We start from the raw sequence: 23,529 nt of genomic DNA on the forward strand, positions 1-23,529 counted from the left end.
TATGATAAGGGTGGCAGAGATCTTGAGAACTCTGTGTTGAGGCGGGGCTTCCCAAAACAGCCACTGTTCAATACCTGTTGCGAGCTGAAGTTGAGCTTTACTAACTTTGTGGAATGATTCTAAATGTGAAAAGACATATTTACTTTGACAGCCATTTGTTTTATTTCTATTTTTAATGTTAAAGTTGGCCGATCATGGAAAGCAGCAAAAACGGGCCACCCATGGTCAGGGGTTGTATGGATGACGGTTGCCATTTCTGGCTTAAGATATTCCTGGAGATTTGGAAATGGTGCCACTCTAGGACTTCCATTTCTCATAGCCTCCAGGGTATACCATAGAGTCCACCCTCTGAAGCTGCCATTTCCTCCAGGGGAACTGATGTCTGTAGTCTGAAGACTAGTTGTAATTCCAGAACTCCAGGTCCCACCTAGAAGTTGGTAACCCTAGTACAGGTTTAGGGGAACTCCCTAGGTATGCAGGATATTGTGGCATTGTAAATTAACCGAATAAAAAAGTAAAACTAGGGGAGGGGAACAAAAAAACTCAACATGAAGAGAGCAGAATAAGCTCTGGAGTAGGGTTGCCAACTCTGGATTGGGAAATTCCTAGGGATACAGGGGTATAGCCTGGGAGCGACTGAGTTTGGGAAGGGGAGTGACCTCTGTGAGGTCTAATGCCCTCCAAAGCTGTCATTTTCTCCAGAGGAACTGATCTCTATAATTCAATTGTAATTTCAGGAGATCTCCAGCCCCCACCTGGATGTTGGCAACTTTGTCCAAGAAGCACCAAAAGATAAAGATGGCTGAGAGTTGGTTAAAGAAAAAGGGTGTGATTCCATCTCGAACCCTTGAGCTGGAACCATCCAGCTCAAGGGTTTGAGATGGAATCTTTCAAGGGAAGTTGTGGGGGGGGGGAAGAGATTTCCAAATTGTTCCCTCCCCAAGGGCTGCGGGTTGAGGTTAACCTGGCGGCCCATGGAGCTTTCCAAGTCATGTGATTTACCTTCTTGGGATTTCATTGGATCCAGGTGACGCCCAGACAGAACGACTCTCTCTCTCAGCATCCCTGCTTCACCCTCTTAGCCCTCCTGGGTTCCCAACTTGTTTAGTCTATTTAGGACATTTCCGTCTAGCTTCCTGACCACAAATGAACCATCCAAAGTAGTTAACAGGATTGATGTCATGATAAGATGTGAAGATTAAACAACTACAATTAAAAAATGAACACAATTCTATGAGAGAGGTACAATAAATTAAGAACAATTAAGATTAGCGAGCAGCTGGATAATGCAAGCAGCACTCTTAAGTGGTGATTAATGCAGCATTCGCAGCGACCTGAGCAGCAGGTAAAATGGCAAATGAAATGGCTGACAAGACAACAGTAACCGCCGGCAATGTTGTCACCAACTAGATAGCGTTTGGCAGCTCAGCGAGTTAAAACTAGTAGCCTTTCACAGTCCAACCTTCTGTTGCCTGCGTTGGTTCTTATGGCTGTGCTTGTTTGTTTGTTTTGAAGCAAAACGTACGAAAAAAGAAAGATGGCTGGGTATTTGTCATTGAAAATAAAAAAACTTGAAGGCTAGCCCATTTTTAAGCTGTGGTGGCACTAGTCCATGAAAGCTGATGCCGCAATGCGCGCAAAGATCCGTGCATGCAAGGAGGCGCATTTTTCACCAATTCCCCTCTCTTGTGGCAGCTGTCTGCTTCCCCCTCGTGGCACTCCTGAGGGAGGGGGGTTCGGCATCCCCCAGCTCTCAGCATTTCATGGGGTATTTGGGGAAAGGGGGAGGTCACGATTCTGTGCACCAAAGCCCTACCGTGAACAGAAATTTTAAACGGGATTCAACCCGGCCTCTGTCAGATGTTATGATACCAGATGACCCTTTTTTGTAGCTTTAAAGAGAAAATGTAGTGTGCTTAGGTGCCCTGAAAGAAAGTATTCAAACTCTTGGAGCTTCATAAATGCTAATTATTGTTGTCGTTATTAAACGAGTGCACACCTGCACCAGTGGCTGCACAAAGCTGGACTGAAGCGAATGTTTCCCTAATTCAGAGTATTTTCTAAAGCATCAACTTCTTTTGCAGCGCTGTCTGATTCTCTAAGAACCTGATGAGTTTCTTTGAGAGACAGAGGAAAAAAGAGAGAGAGAGAAAGAGAGGGAGAGGAGGTTGCTGGACTTATCTAGCTCAGCTGTACTCAATCTGAGTTGCTTTCCTCCCTACAAACCCCTTACTTCAAAGCGAGGAACATAATGTACAATTTTTTAATGGCTCTAGACCAAGGCACTCAGGCTCTCTGTGCACTGTGCCTTACCTCCGTGTAAACACCTAATCAAGATTGCCTGCGCTTCAACAATAGCAGCCAAATGCAATTCGAGAACCACGAGCCTTTGAAGTCTTCCCTGCAAAGGCCGGTTTTCTAGTCCGGGATAATGACATGCCATGATTGCTGCCTTTGTTGTATCTTTTCAGCAGAGAAGCAATTACGGGCCTCAATTTAACAGAATAGACATTACACAGCTTATGATGCTCAAAATGCAATTTCATTTGATCATTTTCTCAATTTGATTGGCATTAATAGAACAGTTCGGCCAAAAAAAAAAAAAAGGCAGGCCGAAGTTATGTCCTGTGTCCTTCTTTCAAAGAGATAATGCAGAAGGATGGTCTGTCTGCCCAGCGCACTGGCACCGTGTAGGCACCACCAAAAAACATGTTTCTGCTGGAAAAATCTGGCTATCTCCATTTACCCCAGAGGGTAAATGGGTAATATTTTCACTGTGAGGGCTTATAGGCTCAGCCGTTAATTAGTACTTGGATCAATGTAACTCCGCAGGAGCGTTAATTACATCAGCCATAGAGCCCTGAAGGTTAAGGGTTTGAGTTTCACTCGGTTTCAAATTGGGTGGCCACCTCCCACAGTCAGCCATCTGGTTCACTGAATAGGGTTGCCAATCTCCAAGTGGCGCCTGGAGATCTCCTAGAATTACAACTGATCTGCACTCTCCCTACCTCCTTCCCCCCCATACATACATACATACATATACACACACACACACATTTTATTTATTTTATTAAATTTATACTAAATAATATGTTACTGGTTTTAATTGTTAGCTTTTTTGGTGGCCCTCGCAGAGCAGAAATTTTGTAAATAAATGTGTGAATGGTGTAAACAGCACAGATGTAGCCTGCGTGTTCACAAAGCCACAGTAGAGGCAATTCACACATTAAGCACAAGGGTGATCAAGCAGTGAACATGTATGCATGGACCAGGCCTGTGGGTGTGTTCCTACCACTTTCATCCCTAGGGTACTCCTTGACTAACCTTGTTGCAACAACACACTTTTACTTCTAACTACTGCTTCTACTACAATAAAGTTGGTTAGTCTTAAAGGTGCTACTGGACTCTTTACAATATTGCAACTACAGACTAACGTGGCTAACTCGTCTGGATCTATAACTACTGCTGTGTCTCTAAACTTGGAGTAGTCAGCCTAGCATCGTACTGCAACTGGGGAAACCCAAGTGTAAATCCCCTCACAATGCCAGAAAGTGTACTGGGAGACCTAGGGCCAGCCCTTCTTTCTCAGCCTAACAGTGTGATCCTAAACAGATACACACCCTTCTAAGTCTATTGGAGTCAATGGGCTTAGAAGGGTGTTTAGGATTGCATTGTAACCCACCTCACAGGGTTGTTGTGAGAATGGGGAAAGGGGACTACGTACTCTCTTTAAAATCTTTTTGAGCAGGATGTTATACTTGCTATTACGTCGGAGTCTCTCGAGGAGACCATTCTGTGTCTCTAGCTAACTCCTCTGCATCTAGCTGCTAAACCCTCCTTAGGAGACAGAGTGAGCCGGAACGTTCCGTTTTCATCCTGAAAATTGTTTTTTGTTATTTTTCCTCCCCCACAACGCCACTCAGTTCATCTTAAGCGAGGAGGCGTTGGCTGGATCGCTGCTTGGCTCTGGTTCACAGCGAGTCTCTAGGACAGTTACATACGAGTCGCGCTACATGCAAACAATAATCACTACAGAAAAGGTCTGGCTAACAAGTTATCATCTTGGCACCGGGAGTCGAGATTCCCCAGTGCTAAAGCTTTCACTAAAACATTTCTGCTCTATGTGTGACTTAATACCTACCATTAAGCAGTTACTCTGAGTGCATACACTCGGTCTCGAATGGAAGTGTTGCTGACAAAGGAGCCCTGGTGAGACGGGCGGATGAAATGGAGGCACCCGTTGCTGACAAAGATTAAATGGATTGAGAAGGGCTTTGTGTGTTACCTCTGGGGAACCCGCGTCTCACCTCATGAGGAGTGGCACCTGAGCCCATAACTGGAAGGTGGCGGGGCTTGAACTTAAGAAAACAAAACAAAGACCTGTTTCTAGTGTCGTGTTGCTTTGGGATGGCTCTTAAGCCCAGTTCAGAAACTTGACCTGCTGGCTGAGCATTTTTATCATGTGGCATTAGAGTGGAATGTACAACTCTCCCCTTCACCGTGCATGTAAAGTTAAATGGGGCATAGGTGCCTGTATGTACTGTTGTCCAATTGTGCAAGCCTTCTCCTTCAAAAGAGGGCAGGGGTGATGGGTACAGTCACACATGGAACCCTTGAAGGTATAGGTCTGTGAGCAGAGAGCCAATATCCATGTTGCTTTATGTGCTTGGCATCGACTGCTCCTCCACCGCACGAAGGGATCTGGCAGCCGAATAAGTGTCTGAAGAAGGGGATAACGTACAAAATTCTGTTACTGTGTATGGTATTGTACTGAGCACAAGAAGAAGGGTCCCTGCCTTGAGGATGGAAGAGGATGTAGTGTGGTGTAAGGGTTAGAGCGGCAATCCTCCCAACATGGCCCCAGTTGACGTTTCCTGCCAGCCTCTTACTTCAGTTTTGAGAATAAAATTTCTAGGGCCTTAAATGGAGCTAGAGGGAAGAAATGGAGCTTCAGGTTGCTTCCTACCAGCTGACTGAGAAGTACCAAGTTCATCTTGGGCGGATGCAACACAGCTGTGCACCCTTAGCAAAAATTCCTTATATCTCTGGACTTGCTAACTTCTCTGTGTGCCTGCTCAAGGAGCAAACCCTCCCTTTTCTTTGGAAATGGAAATGCAACGGTGCCTCCTTCTCAAAGCAAAAAGTCTTTCCCGTCCACATGGCAACTATTATGTGATGGGCCCTGTCCCTGTGGCAGCCATTTTGTCATTGGTCTCACCCCATGGCAGCCATTTTGTGGTGGCTCTTGCAATTAGGGTTGCTAGGGATGGCCTGGCAACCAGCAGGATTCCAGGAGGGGCAGGGACATGAGAGGGTACTGTCAGCCAATGGGATGACATCACTTCTGGGAAAAGTGACATCACTGGGTCCTGTATAACCCATAAGCTTTTAACTGAATCAGAGAGTGTCAGCTGGACCCCATCAAAAGTGGGAAGCACTGTTCCCTTCAAGACCTCCGCCTTCTCAACCAGCGTTGCATTTATCTTACCAGGATTCAGTTTCAACTTGTTCACACTTATCCAATTGCAGCAGTAAAGCCTTGGTTGAAGATTTCTATAAAATCAGCAGGTGATTTGGATAAAGAGATATAAAGCTGGATGTCTTCAGAATGTTGATAGCAGCCTACTCCAAATGGGGAAGGATTTCTCCTAAGGGCTTTACATAGAGATTGAATACGACGGGGGATAAGAACCCTGTCAGGCAAGTCCCTCACCAGTGATAATTGGTTTCCAAAAGGAAGCCTCCATGGGGTTCCTTATACATGTGTTAAATGCAGGTGTGATTAGGAGATAGTAGAACTCAACTCGTGTTTTAACATGGCCCCGTATACCTACGGGACAGCCTCCCTCCCTGTGTCCCTCCATGGCAGCTTTGCTCATCCAAACAGGGTCTCCTGCAGGTGCCAGCTTGCACATGGGCAAAATCAACAGCAGCCTGTACACGGGCTTTCTCTGTGGTGGCCCTTACCCTGTGGAATGCCTGCCTGAGGAGGTCAGGAGAGCCCCCACTCTCCCGGCTTTCCGCTCACAATGCAAAACCAAATTATTCACAAAAGGTTTTTACTCAGATAGGAGGGCGGTATTGTAGGGAGGGGGTCTCAGATGCTTCGCTAATGAGTTAGGGACCACAGACTTCACCACTATGTTGCCTTACATATTATCTGTTGCTTTAAATATGTACTCCTATATACTACCTGTGCTTCATGTTGTCTAACATCGGTCCTAGAATTATGTTCTGTTTCAGCAGTTCTTCGGCTCTGTGTTGGATCCTTGCTGGTGCTGTGTCTTTGTGAACTTGTGTTTGTTTGCCCTATGACATTGTTTATGGGAATGTCCTTGACACTGTATGGAAATGTCCTTGCTACTGATTGTACTAATCTCATACTACGTAATCTGCCTTGAGTCTCAGTGAGAAAGGCAGACTATAAATGATAAATAAACAACATACATACATAACGTACGTACATACATACATGCATGCATACATACATACATAAAGTTTAAAACGGGCATAAATCAGCTGTGCACGTGCAAGAGCATTTTCATTCCCTCCTTTCCACCCCACGCTCGAACTAGCAGAGAAGGACTATGCGGGCAGGACTATTTGTCTTACTGCTGGTTCCAAATAGCCCTTCCTCCTTGGCCTTTGTCTGCTAGACAAAGCACATGGGGTGGGAAGGAGAGAATGAAGATGCTCCTACCTCCACATACACATGGGAGCCAATTTGCAAAACCCCTCCCCCCTTTGTTTTAAAGGTCACATGTTAAACATGAGTTTAGTTGGGTTTCCCGCCAATAAAAGTCGCATTTAGCACCCGTGTAAAGAGACGCCAAGTTTTACCTGTAAGGAAGGATTTAAGCCAGTACATGGTGCATCTCTTAATCCCAACTTCATCGTCCAAGAGAACATGATCCCCGGTAGCAAAGACTGCTGATAAATCCAGTAACAGGGAGTCATAGCCTCTATCTGCATTCAAATGGAGATCATCAACTAAAGCTACCAATGCCATCTCCATTCCATAGCTTGGTCTGAAGCCAGACTGAAAGGGGAATAAGGTAGATAAGTTATCTAGGAAAGCATGGAGTTGTTCTACTACCGTTCTTTCAGTCATCTTACCTGGGAATAATAGGTTGGAGACCGTGAGATAATTGGTCACACATCCTTCTTCTCTAGTGATGTTTTATTATTTTCAGTAGGGGATGAACGACTCCCTTTTTAAATGATCTGGAGAAAGATCTCTGGGTCAATGTTTGATTTATGATCCATTTCAGGTCTTCACTGATGTAATCCTTACCCACTTTTAGCAACCCAGAAGATCATGGATCCAGTGTACAAGTCCAGAGCCATTTTAGCCATGTTGGTCTACAGTAGCAAAATAGTAAAGAGTCCAGTAGGACCTTTAAGACTAACCAACTTTATTGTAGCATAAGCTTTCGAGAGCCACAGCTCTCTTCATCAGATGCAGTGTACAAGTGGTGCTCGTCCTAGGTTCAGTCTGAAAAAATCCTTTCCTAGCATAATTACTGGCTATTTTAAAACTCCCCCTTAGTTGCACACGAACAAGTACTGGATAGAAAATGTCTGCTCAGTTTTGCACAGTAACACCTGACTATTAATTCTTTCTGTCAGCTGAAGGTGAACTAGCTACTTTCTTCTCTTTGGTGAATCCTTTTGCATCTTAAATGCTTTGAGTAGAGAGAAGAATAATTAACTAAGTAGCTGCATGGCGCATAAACACAGCAAGACCATTAGTGGATGAAAGTTCTTGGTTGATTAACTGTTACAGTCTGAACTGCTTTGCAGATCAATTAATTGGTAGATTACTTAACTGAATTGGTTTAATCGATCAACTGATTAAAAACCATAGCGCAGGCATGCCGGCTTTATTTTGGAGATCTGTAATGAATGCCATTTTTTAATGTAAATAATGTAGAAGATATTTCAGCTGGATATTCAGCTGGGGAGTAAAGGACCGGGAAGGGACCAAAAAGAAGGTGAATGGGGAGCAAAGAAGGTGCCATCCTAAGAACACTTTCTGGGGAGTAAGCCCTACTTGAAAACACTTTAGTAAGATTCAGAGTAGACCTTGCTTAGGATTTCTCTGTAATGCTGTGATCATTAGGAGAGCTAAACCCTTCTAAGCATATTGACTTCAGTGGATTTAGAAGGGTATAAGTCTGCTTAGGATTGCACTATAAAGCTTAGGATTGCACTATAAAGCTAGTAGAGATGGGCATGAACCACAAAAAAAACAAACCATGAGGTTGATGGTTCGTGGGTTTTCATGAACCAGGAACCACAAACTGGGGCAAGTTTACGAACCAGTTCGTGGTTCATGGTTCGTGGGGTTTAAATGCCCCTTTCTGGCCACTTAGCAGCGGCAGGGAAGGGGACATTTGACAGTTTAAAGGGGCATTTGACAGTTTAAAGGGCCCTTTCCTGCCTTGCAAGCGGCAGGTCCCTTTATACTATCAGCTGGCAGGCGGCGGGGGGGGCAGTTTAAAGGGCCCTGCTGCCTGCCAGCTGATAGTTTAAAGGGATCTGCCACTTGCAAGCGGCAGGGAAACGCCCATTTTAACTGCCCCTTTAATACAACCCAAACGAACCAGTAGACCAGTTCGTGGAAATGAGCTTCCATGAACCACTGGTTCACGAACCACGAACCAGCCTGGTTTGTGTGTTTTTTTGGGTCGTAATTCAATTCGTGCCGATCTCTACTCGCTAGCAGTTGTGAGTAGAAGATTCACAGCTCACTGTGCACTCTGCGGGGCTACTGCAATTTAAGCCTACTAAAATCGATCGGCTTAGACTGGAACAACTCTACACAGGATTGCAGTGTTACTTGGTCTTAACCCCCAGCAACTGCACCCTGTTCCCATGCTCTGGTAAAAAAGAAGAGTTCTAAGAATATAACAGTGTTTGTTGCTAGGGAGACAGAAGTCCCAGGAGCCTTGCAATTGAGCTGTTTTGTGATGGATCCTAGAGCTTTGAAATTATGCTTCTCTCTGCAGGGCTAGTGACAATGAGCGTGATGCTCCTTATTGCATTCAAGCAAATAGTACCAGGAATTTAAAAAAAAATTCTCCAGGCCAGCCTCCTAGCTCTGTAACACCGTGTCCTTCCCTGCTTGACATGTTTGACTCCCCTGCTTGACTTATGCTGGGCAAAAGGGGCCTGAAAACAAGCCAATTCTTGGAAGAGACTAGGGTTACCAGTCTCGAGGTGGGCAGCTGGAGTTCTCCCAGAGTAATAACTTCTCTCCAGACCACAGAGATCAGTTCCCCTGGAGGAAATGGCAGTTTCTTCAGGAGGGCAGACTCTATGGCATCACATCGCAGCTGAGATGCTTCCTGTTCCCAAACTCAACCCTTCCCAGGCTCCACCCCCAAATCTCCAGGAATTTCCCAAGCCAGAGTTGGCAGCCCTAAAAGAGAAACCGGCGTGGGGGCCCCAGAAAGACCCATGAGGCTGAGGATGTGAAAAGTTGGGCACGGTATAAGCCTTGCATTGTACTGTTGATAAGCCATGGGGTCAGATTCATTTCAGTACGTCGTCCCAGTAGCTTTTCCCCCAAGGAATTCAGGACGGGATGCCAGGTTTCCCCTTCATTTCAGCTTCACCATCACCCACTGACAGAAGCTTAATTGGCTCGAGGCCACCCAACAATTTTCATGGCACGATGGGGGGGGGGAGATGTGAACGCAAACGTCCCAGCTCCAAGGCTCACATTCTTAATTCCCAGTTCTAATGACAAATCCCAACTAACTAAGAGTCTCTCTACACAAGATGCAGTGGCACATGTTTGTCAAGTGTAGAGAGATGCAATGTTAGCAGTGTAGTTTAAAAAGTGTAGTTTATAAAGACAGAGGCAGCGGAGATCACTCCTCAGACGGTTTGTTAATTTCATCTTCATCCCTCATAGACTCTCTAGAAAGCAGAACAATCGTGACCTTTCTGACAGATCCTGTCCTTGGTTATGCAAATCTCTCTAGAATGTCTGCTATAAAGTCTCTACATGAGACACTTTGGCGCGTGCTTCATCGAGTATAGGGAGACAGAGTGTTAGCTGAGAAGCATAGTTTTGAAAGACAGAGCCTGCAGAGAGGGTTTGTCAATTTCATCTTCACCTCCCTGAAGGCTCTGTCAATTTCACCTCTCCAGTCTAAAACTGTGTGGGATCGCAACCAGAGGGCAGTGAGGAATGGAAATGGGCTGGAGCTGCCTTCCAGAGCTAGGTTTGGATCTGGAGAAGTTATACTGGGCTGAAGTTTCCCTTCTGGAATTTCACAGCCCCTTCACACAGCTCCAGTGTATAGCAAAGCCTTTGCCCTGTGCTGGCTCTGCCTTTTTAAACTACTCTTCTCGGCTAACATTGAATCTCCTGACACATGTTCTTCACATGTCAGATGTCTCATGCAGAGAGACTCTAATTCCCACACCACGCTGCCTTGATTTGCCACAACTGGATGCATTCGTCTACACAAGTGTTAATCTGCTTTACCATTTGTATGCTTTCACAGGAATGCTTTCTGAGCTCTATTTTCATTGTTCTCGTTTTTCAAGGATGCTTTGGTTATGTAGGAAATATTGCCCTGCTTCGCTAGATTGCTTCCTGACTTATTTTAAAATCAAGGCCGTTTCCACACCTCCTTACGGGCATGGCCCACCCACGGAACTCTGGCAGTTTTTTCCTCAGGCTTCCTCACATCTACGTTTGCAAAACGTATGCGTGCTGTTTTGTTACCACCTTTGCCACATGCTTACTGGGAACGCAGTTTCTCTAGTGTTTTCTTCTGCTGTGGGTTGACAGAGTGGCTTTTTTCCGTTCTTTGGCATATGAACTCTTAAAGTACTCTGAAGAAACCTCCTATCTCAGTTCCTCCTCCAAAGCTCTTTCCCTTTCAGTTCAGCTGAATGCAATCGTTAAAAAAAAAAATAGAAAGGGAGGCAGGCGATTTCAGGCTACGATGACAAAAGTGTCCAACCTCCCCTCCAAAACCGCTTTTGTTAGGGACTGTTTGGAGGCTGCCCTGCGACCTCACAGGGCAAGGCAAACGCTTTTGGGGAGTGTGTGTGGAGGATGAGTTGTCAGAGCGACACAGCAAAACACGCTTGAAGCGAAAAAAGGGCGGGAACGACGGACCGTGTGGAAATGGCCCAAGAGATTTTTTATTTTTCATTTGGAACTGATTTTTGCAAGAAGTTGCAAAATCAAAACATGCTTCTGGAACTGAATTTTTTTTCCCCTCGCTAATGCTTGAGGCTGCAGGCACGTGGCTCTATGAAAGGACAGGACCAGACCTTGGACTTTAAAAAGATGACTCACTATAGGCTAACCTCTCTACAGAGCCAGGGAGATCAAACCTCAGAGGGTTTATTTCCTCTTCGCCTCCTGGAAGGGAAGGTGAAACTGACAGAGGTTTTGAGAGGCAAAGAGGAAATTAATACATCCTCTGAGCAGGGATCTCCCTGGCTCTGTAGAGAGGGGAAATTGACAAAGCCTTCCGATCTCTTTTAAAACTCAGCTTCCCAGCTAACATTGTGACTCCCTTCACGTGTTCCCTTCACACAGTTAATTTGTTCTGCTCAATAAAATCCGATTTGTTTCTTTTTACGGAGCAGTAGTTTTTTCCTCTTGTGAACTATACAGATTAAAAAGGGTTGTTAATCTCACAAATATTCTTGTTCAGAATCTGTATTATACCATGTTATGCAAAAATGTCATTCATTTATTGCCAGTTACTTGCTTAGCAACAGCCTGAATAGCCTTGATTAGCCTGAGCTTGTTAGAGTTTGGAAACTAGCATGGTCAGCCATGGTTAGTACTTGGACAGGAGATCACCAAGGAAGACCTTCGTTGCTGTGAAGAGGAAGGCAATGGCAAAATCACCTCTGCTCCTCTCTTGTCAATTCGATCCGATCAGCCTTTACTGGCATATAACAAACAGGATGGTACAAAGAAAACAGTACAAAATATAATATAAAACAGTTGACTAATATCAACATTTAATTTGTGAAATTTCTTCTGACGCAGCTTTATAACAAGTTGCAAAAACTTTGCTACCTTCTCAGTCAGGGCTTTTTTTTCTGGGAAAAGAGGTGGTGGAACTCAGGACCGCACAATGACGTCAGCTGGAACAAGGGGAGGAGTTTTTAAAAGTTTAAATCGCCCTCGGTGAAAATGGTCACATGTCCGGAGGCCCCGCCCCCTGATCTCCAGACAGAGGGGAGTTTAGATTGCCCTTCGCGCCAGTGGCGCGGAGGGCAATCTAAACTCCCCTCTGTCTAGAGATCAGGGGGCGGGGCCACCGGACATGTGACCATTTGCAAGAGGTGCTGGAACTCCACTCCACTGCGTTCCAGCTGAAAAAAAGCCCTGTTCTCAGTTATATCGGAGGAGAAATTATTTAAAATACAATAAACTTTGTGGGAATCAGAAAAATCCATCATATTAGCTAAAATAGAGCTTAAATATTTTAAATGAATATCGGCATTAAAAGGACAATAGAAAAGAACATGTGGAATTGTTCCACAAAGATAGTGCCTGAATAGCCTTGACTAGCCTGAGCTGCTTAGAGTTTGGAAACTAGCAGGGTCAGCCGTGGTTAGGACTTGGACGGGAGATCACCAAGCAAGACTTTGGTTGCTGTGGGGAGGAAGGCAACGGCAAACCATCTCTGCTCATCTCTTGTCTTGAAAACCCCATGAGGGGTCACCATAAGTCAGCTGTGACTTGACGGCACTTAACTATTGTTATATTATTTGCCCAGTGCTGGACACGTTCACAGTTGTTTAAGTGGTTCTTGTGTTTAAGAATGGAAGGTAGATCTCTTGGTCAAAATAAGCCTTCTTGAAAAACTACAGTGCAAAGAGTACTAGGATAAAGGTACCTCTGAGCCTCGTTTTTGTATTGCATCCCAGGAAATTGTGATCTCCAAAATGATCATGATGTCACATTTCAGCAGCCTATAAAATAATTAGCCAAAATGTACCTCTGAGCCATTACTGGAGCCTGAAAATCCAAGCAACGTGGGGAATCCTTGAGCATACACTGACATCTACACACAGGTTTAAATCAAGAGTAGCAGTACCCCATCGCTGATGAGTTCTTCGAGTCTCAAGTTCTCGGAACTCATTCCCTCAATTCTTATTTTGAGTCAACTTCTATCAAATGATCCACTTCCTGACTCACTGAATTTTCCACAGTTCTGCAAAGAGCAAGACAGTAGCACCTATAAGACTAACAAAATTTGTGGTAGGGTATGAGCTTTCGTGAGTCCCAGCTCCCTTCTTCAGATCTCTTTTCTACTGCTACAGACTTACTAACACAGCTACGGTCTCCAGTAAATCAGTGTGTGCAATCATTCATTTCAGTTTTCTTTTTTACATCACTCGCCGCCAAAGGCTTTCCCATTTAATTCCCATCCCATATTCTGGCAGGCTGTGATCTTGCTCAAGTCCATGCGATGGCTGTCAAGGTTACTGAACTTAGGCTGATTCCGCACACGTTGGATAATGCACTTTCAATGCACTTTATCAATCGTTTGAGGCGGATTTTTTGTTCCGCACACAAAAAAATCCATTCCAAATGATCTATAAAGAGGATTGGAAGTGCATTATCCAACGTGTGCGGAATCAGCCTTAGACCTATCTCCCTTGTCATTGTCCAACACTTCAACCATTACTCTGTGCTGATTCTCACATGCCACATTTTCCATTATTGGTACCTAAAGCTTTAGACTAGTGTTCTACAAAATGCCCACCCTGAGTAAATAAAACATCATTATAAAGTACTTGCCAAAAGAGTGCAAGAAAATTTGTCCAGCTTTGCCAGGTGTAGTTAAGAGTGTGCATAGACCTCAGGACCGCATAACAAGGAGTGTGTGTTCTATGCTCCCCTTTTCAAAGTGTTACTATGAAATGGCTATCTTGAATTTCACAACAAATTTCAATATCGCTCGTTTTAGGATCACCAATGCAAAAGGCCTGAGATGAAAGGAACAAACTCAAGCCAAGGTCCAACCTTGAAAGAAAGCCCTGTCCACTGTCCGTTGGGAGCTCAAGTAGAACTGAGAGACCAGCACGGTGAACATCACAATGAGTTAGAATTTGAGAACACTCCAACAAATTCCAACTCCTACAGAGAACTTACCAGTTTGGAGCAGGACAGAAGAAGTTTGTCGTATCCACCTGTCGCTGTTCTCTGGCCTTCCGTTGCCTCCGGGAATCAAGCCATCCCTCTCCACGCATGTCCAATCTACTTGGTTCACCCAGATGACAAGGGAATTTCCATGAACCTGACGTTTGCTCGGAATCCTCTTCAGCCGAGTTCATGCCCAAGGTCTCCTGTGTTTCATTTGTCAAGTATTGGTGAAAACAGCAAGAAATATCACGAGAATCTCTTAAACCTTTCTGGGTACCAGCAGCACTCCCCATGTAGTTGCGCCGTTTCAGATCCCCATTGCCTTGCCAGACATGGCAAGCATCAAAAGCCTTTAGGGCACAAAAATCGTTCACCTGCTTACGATTCTGGATTTCCGCAGCCAGTAAACGACAGACTCTCGGATCGGAATTCCAGAAGTATTTATAGAGAGGACATCGGTAGCAACTGTGTTTCTGGTGGCCTAGGGTAAGGACTGTCATTTAATGAACGTTGTTAAAAGAGTACAGAGTATTGAGAGTGGGTGAAAATGAATTTGTCAACAGCTGATCTTGATTTGTGCCTGAAAGAACTTTGCTGTTCCCAGTTAGCATTTTGCACGGACGGGAGATTTCTGCCAATGGTTTTCTGTACTAGTGTCCTTTATCCACTATTGGAAGGTGTGGTTTTTTTCCCCCGTTATAAATGTTTTAATAAGATTATGCACATATCCAGCTTTTCAGCAATCTCCCTCCAATACACTCTTATTTCCAAGGTACACTGCCTCTGAACATGGAGGTTTGATTCAGTGATCATGATTTTAATAGCTTTCTATATGTATTCTTCACAAGTCTGTCTGATCCTTTTTGTCCTTTTAAATAATGCAGTCCTGAAACAGAGTTCCACCTTTCTATGTCAGAAGAGTGGAGCTCTGTTTAGGATGGCCTTTGCAAGCCATCATAGAGTCCCCCTACATGAGACATCTTGCACGAGGACGCTCAAGTGTAGGGAGATGCAATGTTAGCCGGGAAGCATAGTTTAAAAAGACAGAGCCGCAGAGATCGCTCCTCAGAGGGTTGTTAATTTCATCTTCATCTCCCAGAAGGCTCTGTCAATTTCATTTCTCTACACAAGAGTAGTTTTAAAAAGACAGAGCCTGTGGAGATCACTCCTCAGAGGCTTTGTTAATTTCATCATCACCTCCACTAAGGGAAGGTGAAATTGAAAGAGCCTTTGGGAGGTGAAGATGAAATTAACAAACCCTCTGAGGAGCGATCTCCTCTGCCTCTGTCTTTTTAAACTACGCTTCCTGGCTAACATTGCGTCTCCCTACACTTGAGCATCCCCGTGTAAGATGTCTCATGTAGAGAGACTCTTAGTAGGCTTTCACTGTTGTCTTGCAGTCGCGAATTCCCTAGGTCATATATGCCATTTTACTTTCAAAGAAAATAGTTCATCTCTTATATAAAAGAAGCCACTAGATTGGCTTGTTTGTTTTATTATTTTTTTTAAAAAGAGAGGGTAAACAGCTGTCTGTATTTCATGAAAATGCCAGTGAGCACAGTGATAAAATAGCTAAAAATGGAGACAGATCCATCAACGGCTATTATTATCAGTAGCAATTGGCTGTGCAAGGTACATGGAATCTCCATGAACTGAGTGCCAGGGCGAACAGCTGAAGAGGGTTGCTTATTTATTTTCTACCTTCTTTCCATCACGGAACTGAAGGTGGTGAACATGGGCTGGGGTGAGGGGACACACCCAGTTCTGGCAGTGACGGGAACCAGACCTGCTTCACTTCAGGAAGGTTGCTGGATCATGTGATCTACAAAGACCCCCTCCCCTCCCCTTGCTGTGCCACCAAGAATTCCTTGCAGCTTCCCCCTGCATTCCTTCGGTGTTGTTCCTTGAACCAGACCGGTGGGTCTCAGTGGATTTCCCTTCATTACCTTCTTGTGTTTTTTTCCCCCATTTTGATTTCTCTGCTGTTGTTTCTCGAGGCCAGCCCAGCCGCACGCCCGCAATGTGCTAAGAGCGCCTTCTCCAACGGAGTGCCTCATCCAGGCGGCTGAAAGGCACCTGCGAGACATCTGTCAGCTGGCCGATGACCACCTGGCTGGCATGTTCCATCTCCCACCTTTAATTCAGAGAGGGGAGAGTGACTCGCAGCTCGATTTGGAGAGCAGCAAAGAAAGCCAGACCGGCCTGAACCGCAGCAATTCCGAAGGCTACCTGCTTCAAATGGAGAAGCAGAATGAGAAGCAGGAAAGAAAGAGCAGGAAGGTAAGCCGGGAGAATATCCAGTAGTCTAGAGATGCAGCCAGGGATCTGTGCAGGTGCAATGCCCCCCACATGCACTGTCATCACAAAGGAAGGAGGAACACAAGCACACCCCCATCACATTGTTTGAGATGTGCCTTCCGGGGGGAGATGCTCTACCGCCATAACATGTGCCAGCGCCACCCAAGGCTGGGGGAATGTGGTATTGCAACATGCCGTAAATGGCAGGAAACGGTCCCAACGGTGGGAGGATGGATGGATGAAAGAATACCTGAGAGAAGCCAATGGGGAGGGAATATATTGAATTACTTGTATTACTTGTATCTGCATTACGTGTATCTGCACTGGGCAGTCCCTTTGCTGTGATCATGCAGCCTGCCATATTGCAAAGACAGGAAGAATTCAAGGCGGGCTCGTTCTCCTTGAAGCTGTTGCATTCGCAAAGCAGCCACCCTTTGTAACGTCACCACAACGCCTCTGAGAAGCTCTGGTTGGCAGTATGGCCTTGAAATCCATGGGTCGGATTCTCATGGGGCAGCCTAACTCTGTGGTTTGTGGGGGCCCTCTCTGCTTTAGATTGAGTCAGGCCATCCCTCCGCAGTGAGTGCCCACAGTGTTCCAGGATCTTAACAGTGCTTAGCCCGTCAAGCTGCACATGATAGCGATTTATGATCGGGGGGGGGGGGGGAGACTCACAGTAGTGGTCAGGCAGAGATACCAGGCACTGAGCCAGAATACTCTTGGGTGTTTTTCTGGGCTATATTCATTGCAAATGCCTGCGTGGCTTGAATTATTCCTGATTTTCAGCGGATTGCAGCCCCCACCCCGCCCCCCCGCTCCTCCTCAAGGGCCTCTTCCTCTCTTCTGTCATTTTGCTTCCTTCCTGCTGCCTCCTTTACTGATTCTTGCTGTGCCAGCAAAGGAAGACTTGATCATTCATTCCGGAAGAAAAAACGCCACCTTAGTTTATCTTTCTGTTTAGGGTTCTCGGATAAAAGGCTACATGAAGATGGACGTGAAGCTCGGCGGCCTTGGACCGGACCATGAGACAATCAAAGAAAAAGTAAGACGGAACCCCCGGTATTTCTCATTAATTTTGTGCATTGTGGATGTCTCCAACAGAAGGAATGCCAGGGGTTAAAAAGGGGGAACTGTAAAAGGGGAGGGGGGGGAATTGATCGAAGTTTAGGAAGTCAAGAATGATGGGAAGAGAGTGGATGAAGAGAAGAGTTCTCCTTCTCTCACAATACTACAACGAGAACGGAATCCTAGAACGTGGAAAGGCGACTTAGGGCTGGCAAACAAAATGTGTGCCCTCAAGTCATGGCTGATTTATAAGCAACTTAGAAGTTCACTGCCACTTAATTTTATTTATTATATTTATTTTATTAGAATTGTATCCCGCCCTCTCTGCAAATGGGCTCAGGGACAGGTAGCTAACAACAAAGAATACATCATATATTATATGTTCAAATCATATACATATATCTAAAAAGCACTTTATACGGCAGTAAAATTTGAGCAGATGATCCATGGGCTGGACATATTCCTGGATGACAAGTTGTTTGCCTAGGTAGCTAACTTGACCCTCCATGTTCAGAGACAGCGTACTTCTAGACCCCAGGTCTCGGTAGGGTGGCTGCTAGTTAGCGGTACACCCGAAAACTTCCTGCTGTATTGTGGCTCGAAAGCAAAACATCTGTAGTGTTTATCAGAGAAGGTGCGGGAGTCCATGCCTGCTGACTTAGCCGCTAAGGAGAGGAGGCTTCGAGGTTTGGAGCAGGATTTGGAGCATGTTCCCCCCATCATCAAATCAGAATCTCTGTACACGAGACATCTTACACGAGGACACTCAAGTGACATACTTTCTGTGTGGTCTTAAATTCAAGTGTAGTCTCTCTCCCTAGTGGTGCATGTGTATCCACGATGGGAGAACAAGAGTAAGATCTTTCACTTGATCCTACTCGTGTAACATGTCTTGTGTAGAGAGACTCTCTTCTGGAGTGGAACAGGGCAGGGTCTCTGCTTCCAGAATGGTATGAAGCTTGGCTTCATTCTCTAGGGTTTGGGGGGGGTCGTAAGTGCACGTTTTCATGTGAATTTAACCGAGAGAAGAAGAAGAAAAGCTGATGCAGTCGTGGGATGCTTCTGTGGGGCCTGGGGGTTGGGTAAGACAATCTGCTCCTTTTCCCTCCCTCCCTTTTTCCTTTATGGAGGAAAGAGATATATATTTGTGTGTGTGTCCAGAAACCTGAGGCGCATTCCAAACAGATCATGTTTTCAAGCTGCGGTTTTCTTTGTCCCCCCGCAAAGGTATCCATTAGTCGATACTCACCTGCCGAGAATTCCAATTGCAGATAAGTACACCCAAGTTTATTCTCTTCCGGCTGGTTCAAGTGTGCATTACTGTAATGCGATTGAGCCGCCCCTGCAAATTCAGATGGCCTGGCTTTATCACAGAAGGGAAAATGAAAGTAAACACAGCAGAGCAAATGCAACTGAATGCACATTATGCCCTGTTAAGAAACATCAGGTGTTACCGGACCAAAGAGGAGATGAGACCAATCATCCAAGAAAGGGTCTGGAAAAAAACCCTTCTCCCTCCCCCTTCCCCCCCTTCTTTATACTGTGGATGGATTCACAAGATGCTCTGAACAGACGTGCAGTCCAAAGTACTCCGGTTTACCCTTCCACGCTACCAATAAGACAATGGCAATAGAACATTTTAGAGTCAAGCAATATCAGACGGAGTTGCAGCACAGGAATGAGGTAGCTCTGATTGGAATAAATAGAGAGAACGTTGTTCACAGCAGCAGAGGTTTTTGTCTCACAAACTGCATGTCAAGCAGGGCTTTTTTTCAGCTGGAACGCAGTGGAACAGAGTTCCGGCACCTCTTGAAAATGGTCACATGGCTGGTGGCCCCGCCCCCTGATCTCCTGGAGATCAGGGGGCAGGGCCACCAGCCATGTGACCATTTTCATCGAGGGCGATTTAAACTTTAAAAAGCTCCCCCCTTGTTCCAGGTGACCCAAAGTGACATCATTGTGCGGTCCTGAGTTCCACCACTGAGTTCCACCACCTCTTTTCCCAGAAAAAAAGCCCTGATGTCAAGCATATATCAGTCCAATATTTTTTGGAATGTATCCTGTTCAGAATGATTGATTGATCTTACCGGAATGAAATGGGTGCATGTCAGAGATGGACATTGGATCAGGAACGAGACGGAGCGTAAACCTAACAGTGGCAGGGCTGTCTTGGAAATATCCACACCGCGTGCCGCACAGGATTGGTCTCTGGAGTTTAAACTCCCCTCTGTCTGGAGATCAGGGGGCGGGGCCACCAGCCATGTGATCATTTTCAAGTGGTGCTGGAACTCGGTTCCCCCACGTTCCAGCTGAAAAAAAGCCCTGTGCTCATCTTTGTCTGCACAGTAAGTTAGGTAGTTGTGGTAGTTGTCAGTTACCTTTGCCGAAGCACCAGAAGAACAAAGGATCGGTCAGCTTCATATTTGTATCCTGCCCATTCTTCAAGAAGCATAGACTTATCCTCACAACCAGGGCTCATTTCGAGGGGGAACGTGCAGAAACGCAGTTCCAGTAGTTCCACAAAGAGGTCACATGACAGGTGGCCCCACCCACCTGACTCTCAACCATTTTGGGCCCGTTTCAGCCTGGACTGGGGCTGAAACGGCCCGGATCAGGCCTCTGATGTGTGGTGGATCACTCTCTCGCTCAGCAGCGACCCGATCCTGACCATTTGGGGCCCCTTTTTGGCCATTTTCAGCCCCTTTTTGCCATTTTGGGCCCAATTTTGGCCCTGAATGGCCAGGATTGGGTCCAAAACAGCCAGGATAGGTGATGCCAGGGTGTGTGGCATATGCTGAAGAGTTATGCTAATGAGTTCCTCCAGCTCTTTTTATACAAAATGACCCCTGCTCAAAACAACCCCATAAGGTAGATTAGGCTGAGAGATGGTGAGCTGACTAACAGTGAGAGCAGTCATCCTTACAACAGCCTTGCAGGGTAGGCTTGGGAGAGAGGTTGTGCTTTGCCCAAGCACACACAAGCTGCACACTTCTGGGCAAGGCTTCCAATCCAGGAATCTGTTCTGGCTACTAAATATGCTAGATGCATAGGCCACCTTCACGCAGGACTCTTCAGGCTCCAGCTGCTGCCATTTCTTTCTTGACAGGCTGAGAAGATCAAGCAGCAAAAGGAATACGCCAAGCAAATTAAGGAACACAACAGGAGGAATAGCATCAATGCTAGGAAACCATCAGCCATATCAGAGAACAAGTTAGCGGCATCAAGGCAGAAGGTAGGACACGTTGCAACAGAACGAGGGGCAGCCGGGCAGGCCAAGGGGTGGGCCAAACTTTCCGCCAAAATCAAAGACCTTGTCCTGTTGTGTTAGCAAAGCTCCGAGTGCCACATGCAGACCTTCCACGCTTTGAGAAGACTTCACGTTTATTCCGCTGTCCAGACCCACTCTCTCTGCATAATCATGACTGGCTTGGTTAGTTTGTCTACACACACCACGTGCGTGCTTGCACGCATACACACACACACGCCAGTTTCATATCACTAAATAATGCACCTGCACAAAGCAACTTTTGAAGCTCCAGCTGGAGCCAGCAAATGAACCCCGATGAGGGGGGGGGCCTTCTGTGATACTGACCAGAGAAAAAGTTATCCCAGTGGACAGAGCTTAGAGCAGGGGAGCCTCGTGCATCAGCTCATGAGGGGGAAATGGAGAGGGGTTTCACGTGTAAGAAGACCGTTTGTCCTTGCCAGAGCACATCTCTCGAGCAGGTGCGGGGGGGCGGCTTGTAAAGGTCTCCCCACTTGGCAGGATGATGCAAACTGGTAGGATGATGCAAAACAAACTGTGGTAAGTTAGCACGTGGTAAACAAAACTGTATCCCACATTCACCTTGCCAAAGCAGCAGTAGGATTGAGTGAATTGTGTGTGCGTGTGGAGGGGGGGGGTGATAGGGACGGGCCCTTAACGTTTTCCCTGCCTGCAACGTTCTCTCCATAACTCCACCCCTATTACGTGCAAAAGCTTTCCCCCAATTGGAGTGCAGGCCAATGTTTCCTTCATAAGTGCACATCCGGGCAATCCCAAAATGATCATGTGGCTGGAGCATCTGGGATTTGTTCATGTAGGAAAAATAGAAACTGGGGCGGGGTGTGTGTGATAGTGGTCTACAAAATTATGCCTGGTATGGAAAAGCAAATAAACTTTTCTCCCTCTCTCACAGTACTAAAACTCAGAATCATACCAGGAAACAGATGGGTAAAGCAAGGTTCCAGTCCAGTAGCACCTTAAAGATCACCAAGATTTTCCAGGGTAAAACTTTTCAGAGTCGAGCTCCCTTCGTCAGATACAAGTAGGAAAGAGAGCTTGACTCTTGGAAGTTTATATCCTAGAAATTCATCTTGTTCTTTATGATGCTACTGGACTGGAATCTTGCCCATCTACTGCAAACCGACATGAAGAAAGGAAGTACTGCTTCACACAATAGGTATTTATTTTACTAGGGATCTCCCAGGGGCTTTGTGGAGAAGAGAATGAGGTGTGGCTGTTTCAGCGAAGAACGGTGTGGAGGCGGATCAGGTCTTTCCACCTGTACTTGGGTGCAATGGGTCAACAGCTTGTTCGTCTGATTCTGCGGGGAAAATCTGTGGCCTTCCTTTTGTGTGCTTGTTTTTTAGGCCCTGGAATATGCCAAGACAATAACTAAGCCCAAAATTGTCCGGTCGAAACCACCGGAACAAGAACCCAAAGATGAGAAAAATCCGGCACATACTTTAAACGGAGAAAATTTACCTCCCATTTCATCTCTGGAGTCTCTGCAGAACCGCCATGAACGGGAGAAACAAGTTGTGGCTGCATTTAAAACTTTGCACATTGTATGAGCAGCTGAACGGAGGGCCGACCGGCTGTGTCTCCTGCCGCTGATACCACACTGAGTCTCCTGTCAATGGCTGCCTGGTGTCCCAAAGGGCCGGCAATGAATTAGGAGTTTCTGCTGTTGCAAAAACAAGGTGTTTGAGACAAAACATTTTCACTATACGCACTCGCCCCTGGTTTATTTTTCTCAAATTCGATAGTAGGTAATAAATATAGAATGTTCTGGCACTGGCGTTTTTCTCCCCTACATTCTTCCCTGAAAAGATCTCTGAGACTTTGTTTAAGCAAGAACAGATAAGGTGGTTTATCTGTTCCTAGTCTGTACTGCTTCAAACCACAGTGGCGGAGCATAAGGTTGAGCATCTCCGTATCAAAAACTTCATACACACAGAAGACTAGGAGATCAGGGAGAATCCCAGCTTTCACATCGCTAGTTTTGTAAACACAAGGGTTTCTTTTTTATGAGGAAGTAGCAAATCATGTGTTCTTCTGCTTGAATTCTGAAGCACCTTCCTCCATGGTTTGGGCCATCTGGGCTTTCTTATTTGACCCTTCCCTGTGTGCCTCCATAATCTGTGGGGAGGGGCGCTGCTCAGTGGTACAGCATCTGCACGGCAGGCAGAAGGTTCCATGTTCAGTCCCCGGCATCTCACGTTAAACGGAGCAAGCAGCAGGTGATGTGAAAAACCTCCACCAGAGATCCTGGAGAGCCGCTGCTAGTAGGCAAAACTGATCTTGATGGACGCATGGTCTGATTCAACAGAGCACAGCTTCGTGTGTGTCCACGTGATCTTTCCCTATTACTTTGAGCCGGGTCGTTTAAAGCTGTCATCAATTTCAGCAAGAGATGGCCTGATAAATCAACAATTCTCATGCAGGTGAGACCTCATGTAAGAGTCAAGATAAACATGATTCTGGAGGATCTGTGAATTTTTAAACTTGTAATTAACAGCTGCGGTAGGGGGGCTGATTTGCATCAGAGGAGGAGTCCTCAACCGAGTCCAAAGTGGTATTTGCCCCATTCAGAGAAACATACAGGCTGCCTGCATTTGACACTGGAGGAAAAGGTTTTTCCTGTTCCTCAGCCCTGGTCCAAAGGGGAGGATCTCTGTAGCTGCCATTTACCGATACAAAAAAGATGGTTGTTGTGGGTTTTCCGGCTCCCCCAGCCCCCCCCCCAGCTGTTAATCGA

The 23,529-nt window shown here is 45.9% G+C and overlaps 1 protein-coding gene across 1 annotated transcript in view; it reads left to right on the forward strand.

Annotated features, from left to right (window-relative positions):
* The window catches only part of JHY (junctional cadherin complex regulator), a 35,316-nt gene extending 12,782 nt beyond the window's left edge, over positions 1 to 22,534 (forward strand). The window contains exons 3-7 of the mRNA XM_054998290.1: positions 13,968 to 14,629; positions 16,141 to 16,423; positions 17,403 to 17,483; positions 20,613 to 20,738; positions 22,139 to 22,534. Of these exons, the coding sequence (XP_054854265.1) occupies positions 13,968 to 14,629; positions 16,141 to 16,423; positions 17,403 to 17,483; positions 20,613 to 20,738; positions 22,139 to 22,342 (1,356 nt within the window). The 3' untranslated portion in view covers positions 22,343 to 22,534. The remainder of the gene's footprint in view (positions 1 to 13,967; positions 14,630 to 16,140; positions 16,424 to 17,402; positions 17,484 to 20,612; positions 20,739 to 22,138) is intronic.
* The last annotated feature ends 995 nt before the right edge of the window (positions 22,535 to 23,529 follow it).

This window comes from Eublepharis macularius, chromosome 14 (genome assembly GCF_028583425.1).
Source record: "Eublepharis macularius isolate TG4126 chromosome 14, MPM_Emac_v1.0, whole genome shotgun sequence".
In the NCBI taxonomy this organism is placed as follows: domain Eukaryota; kingdom Metazoa; phylum Chordata; class Lepidosauria; order Squamata; family Eublepharidae; genus Eublepharis; species Eublepharis macularius.